The sequence below is a fragment of the Lontra canadensis genome, unplaced genomic scaffold, assembly GCF_010015895.1.
Source record: "Lontra canadensis isolate GAN:19392208 unplaced genomic scaffold, GSC_riverotter_1.0 scaffold116, whole genome shotgun sequence".
Classification (NCBI taxonomy): Eukaryota; Metazoa; Chordata; class Mammalia; order Carnivora; family Mustelidae; genus Lontra; species Lontra canadensis.
In genome coordinates, this window is record NW_022631110.1 from 2,836,943 (window position 1) to 2,843,402 (window position 6,460).

The 6,460-nt window shown below is 42.3% G+C and overlaps 1 protein-coding gene across 1 annotated transcript in view; it reads left to right on the plus strand.

Annotated features, from left to right (window-relative positions):
- Positions 1–1,218, plus strand: part of PPEF1 (protein phosphatase with EF-hand domain 1) — a 99,730-nt gene extending 98,512 nt beyond the window's left edge. The window contains exon 16 of the mRNA XM_032840829.1: positions 593–1,218. Within this exon, the coding sequence (XP_032696720.1) occupies positions 593–801 (209 nt within the window). The 3' untranslated portion in view covers positions 802–1,218. The remainder of the gene's footprint in view (positions 1–592) is intronic.
- The last annotated feature ends 5,242 nt before the right edge of the window (positions 1,219–6,460 follow it).

Genomic DNA, 6,460 nt, shown 5'->3' on the forward strand with positions numbered 1-6,460 from the left:
TAAGACCTTACAGTCCCTATAGGCCTCTGTATCTATTAGACAAGAATAGCTCCTTTTATAAGTCACCAGCACAGATGAAAAGATAATTTCCTGGGCATTTAAACATAGTGGTTACTCCAGGCAATAAAAAAATCATCAGATACTCCCCAACTGCAGAGATCATTGAATACCAAAGGTCAATAATCAAAATATGAAAGTAAATCATTGCCTATAAAACATGGCAGAGCCATTGTTTACCATTATCTTATTGAGGGCCAGGGTATCTTCTCCCTCTGCTTTGATGTCCCTTTCCCTTATATAGAGCCCCACAGTCCACAGTCTACCTCCATCCCTTCAGTGTATACTAATTCCAGGTTTGGAATAATCTCAGGACCTTGAGTATAATCTGGACCTGGAATAATCTCAGATACTAGAAAATGACATATTGTGTCTTAAATTGACAGTCTGACTTTTTTTATTTCCTTCAGTGTCTCGATGGTTGGGGCATGTGAGTGAGCTTCTCATTAGGACTCTTCAATCAGTATAAGTCCCCCACCCCTCCATTAGGTGGGTCTTAAAACCAACCCTCACACCTTCTTCTTTATTCCTTTAGGCCTGATTTCCATGGAAGAATTTCGTGCCATGTGGAAACTCTTCAATAGTCACTACAGCATTCACATTGAGGATTTTCAAGTTGATGAGCTCGCTGAAAGAATGGACTTAAACAAAGATGGAAGCATTGACTTTAATGAGTTTCTAAAGGCTTTCTATGTAGTGCATAAGTTGGAGAAGTTGAACAAATCAGATGGCCACCCTCCTTAACAAGAACGAGGGCTTTCCCTCCTTGTAAACTCTTGGGCCCAAATCACTGGCACCATCTTTGCAGAACCCTTGTAATTCATAATCAGTAGTAGAGAAGAGTAGACCCCCCCCCATTCATGCCACAAGCAGATGTATAGTATGGGGTTTGAAGTCCCCACGAAGTGGTAATTGGTAAACTAGGTTAAATGTCAGGTGATAGGATTTGGCTCCAGTGTTAGGACTCATACATTGCCAGGTAGAAACTGGGTTTGAGCCTAGTGTTGGCCTCTTGGACCAGGAGACCAGAGCAGTTTGGAAACATGTTGAAAGGAACCCACAGAGCACCAGAAAAAAGTGCAACATGTGTGAGTGACTGAGGGATGGGAGGAGGCATACCAAACTATTAATGGAATAAAATATGTCCATCTTTAAACTGAATCTTCTTTGGAGACCATAAACTGGTGATTCTCAATCTTGGGGGAACCACCCTTGAGGGATGGGGCCCATATCGGACTCTTGGGGGAAGCTGTGGGAGTATATTGTTTGAAAAAGCCTATTTTTTTTTTCTTGTCCGTTGGAGACACAAAGTGAACACAATTCAGATTGAGCTCTACAGTTAATATCGTTTGCCGCCTTCACTGGGGAGATGGGGCTTTGGTTATGCACACACTGTGCAATTTATTCTACTATCCCGATTGCATATCAAGCATCTAGATTTCTCTCTAAAAGCGAGTATGCATTTCATTTTTTTCTAATTTTGAGAACCTTAAGATCTATCAATATGCCAGGTTAGATATCCACAACTACCTGGTACACACACCAGGAATAATGGATAAAATGTAACAAATATCTTTTTTAAATGCACAGCTGAGCTGGTAAGAAAGTAATAGCCCTAGTGGGCAAGAAAAAAAGAGCATAATTAAAACTGTAGCAGTACTAATGTTGGACAGGATATAGGCTTTGAGGCAAAAATATCATTAGGGATGAAAGGGGTCATTATTGAATGCTAAGAGGAATGATTCACCAGGATGATAAAAGAATTATAAACACATGCATCTAATAACAGCTTTAAAATTTATAATGTAAAAATTGACATAACTACTAGGAAAAATTGATAGAGGGAGATTTTTAATACACCTATGTCAGGAATTGACCATGTATATAACAGAACAGTGTATAGATTTTTGGACAACCCAATTAATCCACTGAATTGTGTGTGTGGGTGTGTGTGTGTACACTCTGGAATTAATTTTAGAGAATACACATTGTTTTCAAGCACACATGGAACATTTATAAAAATTGATCCTCTATTAGGCTTCAACACATATCTCAAATACCAAGCAACCAAAAACAAAGATACTGCATTCTCTGATCATAATGCAATTAAATTAGAAACAACATAAGATAGCCATATTAATGAGTGAAAAGGAATACAACTGTAGCTCTACCAGAAATTGCTAAAAATAGTTCACAAGAATATGGTGAGTAACCATTTTAAAAAATAGGTAAATAGACTGTTTCTTAGAGAAAAATGTAATTTACTAAATAAGGCTAACTCTAGAACAAAAGGAGGGTCGGAAGACACACAACCATTAAAGAATGTGACGGCTTTGCAATGTGTCAGTTTGGCTAGGCTGAACCGCATTTCTCGGAATGCCTGTTCTCCTATGTTTCTGGCTAAAAGGGGTGGCCAGGGAGACTCTTGAGTGATTGGGAAGGCCAAGGGAAGTAGCGGCCATAGTGTAGCTCGCACACACTGTTGCTGAGCTGCGGAGTCACTTTGTTGGTGTGAAGGGGCCCACAGTTGCTCTAAGTTCCCCTGGATCCTCCGTCAGCTTCTCTGATTCCCGGGCCAGGTGTGTGTGAGCTCCGTGATGAGACACCCTGGCCAGGTGTATGTTAGCTCCGTGATGACGGGCCGTGGCTTCCGTGGCACGGCCTCATCACCAACGCCAGAAACGGTAAGAAGGGACTCTGTCTGCGGTCCGTCCTTGTGCGGTGCCGGCTTGTGTGTGTGTGGGTTCGAGCCTGCGTTTCATCTTCCCCTCCTGACTACCTGCCCTGCCGACTTCGAGCTCCAACACCAGGTAAGGCGTCTTCCAGAACCTGTTTACCCAGCTCCCACTTTTGCCTAAGCCCCTTCTGCTGGTTTTATGTATCTATAAAACCCCGACTAATACAGAATTTTGTACTGAAAGTGGTTCCAAAAGAGCAATCTTTTTTTTTTTTTTTGAGAGAGAGGGAGCAAGAGTGCAAGGAGGGGGAATGGCAGGCAGAGGGAGAGCCGGCTCCCCACTGAGCAGGGAGCCTGATGTGGGGCTCGATCTCGGAACCCTGGGACCATGACCTGAGCTGAAGGCAGTCACTCAACCGACTGAGCCACCCAGGTGGCCCCCAAAGAACAGAATCTTGTTGAGTGCTCTGAATGTGTACTACCTGGTGTATACAGAGCTTCTGCCCCATTATCTCAAGTGAAAATCCACTGATAATCCCAGGATAGTGGTTTTCAGAAACGTCCAATCCCTGGTGGTCGAGAATGAGTCTTTTTGTTGCTTCCTGAATATCATTTGGTTATCTATTTTGGGGGTTCTTTCTGGAACTCTCATTTTCTTCCTTGGGCTTCTAATTTCTGAAATGAAATGCCTTTGTTGGAAATTTTACCTAAAAATGTAGTTAGGTTTTACTGAAGATTGTTACTGAATGTTGTAAAACTCCCGCTTGAAACATGAGTTATGTTCAGCCACATTTCAATTTGACAAAGTATTTATGTACAATATATAGAGAGTTGTGAAATCTCACTTTTAATTTATATTTATTACAAATGAGATGGAACATATTTTTGTTTGGCAGTCTGTTTTAAGAAAATGCTTGTTCTTTTCCTCTTTTTTTTTTCTTTTCCTCGTTTTTCTAACAGCTACTAGTCTTTTTCTTACTGATTTCTAGGAACTTTAAAACTCTCCTTGATACCAATCCTTTGCTTATCTGGGGAGCAGATTATCTTCTCCCAGTCTGTGACTTTATTTTTCACTTTCTTTCTGATATAGGTATATTCTTACAGTTTTATTTTAATTTCAGTTAACATACAGTGTTACTAGTTTGGGGTGAATAATATGGTGATTCGGGTTTTTTTCAGGTTTCCTTCTGACAGATTTTTACGCAGAAGGTTTTTTTGTTTGTTCATTTTTATTTCATAATTCTCAATTGCAGTCCAGCTAGACTTGGAGGGGAACAAGGAAAATATGGAACCCGTGGAGTCACAGCGAGAGCACAGAGATTGTAGGATATTTGGAGCAGCTGGGGGTGAAGGGTGCCCTCCTGAGCTACAGAAGGAACGGTCTGGTAGTTAAAATAAAACACAAGTCAAATTTAGGAGATTTGTCCACAGTCGGCCATGGTGAGCTTCTTGCTGGTCTTGCCATTCCTGGACCCAGAGTGTTTCATGGTGTCCACAATGTTCCTCCCCTCGCGCACCTTGCCAAAGACCACGTGCCCGCCCTCCGACCACTGCGGCTTTGGCAGTGCAGGTGAAAAACTGGGAACCGTTTGTGTTGGGTCCAGCATTTGCTGTGCACAAGATGCCAGAACCTGTGGGCCCCAGAAAGAAATTCTTACCAAATTTCTCCTCATAGATGGACTGGCTGCCAGTGTCACGGTGACATGTGACATCACCACCCTGGCACAGAAATTAGGGAATAATCCTGTGAAAGCAGGAAACTTTATAAGCAAATCCTTTCTCCCCAGTGCTCAGAGCACAGACGTTCTCTGCTGTCACTGGAACTTGGTCTGCCGAAAGCTCATAGGAGACACGGCCCGAGGGCTTGTGGTCCTCGGAGATCTGGAGGAACACGGAGGGGTTGACCGATGGCTTGGTGGCGCGGGAGGCTCCAGGGCGGCGTCTGCGAGCCCCAGGCAGAAGTTTTAAATGTCAGCTTACCCAGTTTGTCAGTCTTTTCGGTTATAATTTGTGCTTTTTGCCTCTTGTCTAAAAACAAATATTCTTTCCAACCCTGGAAATACAAAGATACAGTCGTTGCTTATTTTTTGCGGGCTCTGTATTTGCAAATTCCCCTACTCACTGAAATGTGTGACCCCAAATCCATATTTATGGTGGCCAGGTGCAAGGTAGTGAAATTTGGAGTCAAACGTGTACCAGTTGAGGGCAAACAAGGCAACGCTCTGCCTTCTGGTTTGGTTCTCCTACTGTGAATGAGCGTCCTTCACCTGGTGTTAATTTAGGGCCCCATTTTTTATATTTTTGTGCTTTGTGTTGATGATTTCAGTGTTTAAGATGATCCTCAGACACAGTGCTGAAGGGTTTTCTAGTGTTGTTCCTAAGAGCAAGAAGGCCCTGGGGTGCGGTGGGGTGGGGAGGGTTAGGATGGAGACAGGGGCCAGGGAAATGGTTGGGAGAAAACAGGAGTATTAAATAAGCTTCCGGGGGTGGGGGTTGAATGCTGCTGACCCCAGTTAATGAGTCAACTGTACCTATGAAGTGAGGTGTCCTTGAACAGAAACACACATAGAGGAGGTCTGTCATGGGTCACTTGACAAAAATCTTGTGACCAGAGGCTCTCAGGGACCAAACCCTGTATTCCCCGGGAGCAGAACTTGGGCAGTATTCACAAAGCCGTACATTTTAGGATTTCTGTGAAATCTATTGGATTTTGCTGGGAACTGCCTTAAATTTATAGATTAACCTGGAAAGAATTGACATTTTCACTGTATCGAGTCTCCCTATCTAAAAACATGGTGTATTTTTCCCAATTAGTTTAGTCTTCTCTAATGTCTTAATAATTTTTCATTATCATTACAATCTGTTCAAAAAGATTTATTCTAAGATACCCGATGGGCTTTCTCCTATTTTATTTGGTTCAATTCTTCTGGCTCTCTTGTTCGTAGGGTTTAGTTCTTTTAGGATTTGTTTTCTTCTTTTCTACTCTTCATTTTATATGTATGTATTTGATAATCTCTGGCTGTGTCTGTATTGAGCATTCCTGGGGGTATAATTCTATATGCAGACTCTGATCGGGTTGGATGGGTCCCTCATGGGCTCTGCCATTTTTTATTGTGAATCCCTCCCTAGCAGGGCTTTTGTTTTGTTTTGTTTTGTTTTTTTCCCTGGGTAAAATCCCATAATATCTGATTGTGGGCGCAACTCTCGAGAGAAGTTTTTTGTTTGCTTCTGCCTTGGGCCATGATAGTATCCCTGCTTGAGGAATAATTCTGTTACTTTTGAGTCTGGCATTTCTGAAGTATGTGGGTAGAGTAAAAGCAATGCGAATTGTGGTCCTGTGGTTTTGAATTCTCAGAAAGCTTTTCTTTTTTTCCCATCCAAAGCCCTGTGTCCTGTGGTCTCTCTTGTTTTTAAATCTTTTCATAAATCAAAGAGCCCTTTGAGGGTCTTGGCTTTATGCAAAGTACTCAGTTCCAATTCCCTACCTCCCAAAGCTTCATTTATTACCCCTGTGTGGGAATTAACACCAAACCCCTGGGTTCTGGAGACAAGTACCCATTAGTGCAAGCATTCGCCCCTGTGCTGTCCCACTTCCCTCTTTGTTTCTGGCACCCGGGGATTTGCTTTTATTATTCGTGAGCTTAACTGCACACTTAAAATAATTATGTTACATTTTACCCAGTACTTCTAGGTGATTATGGTAAGAGGATTTTCAAGTTGTCTGAG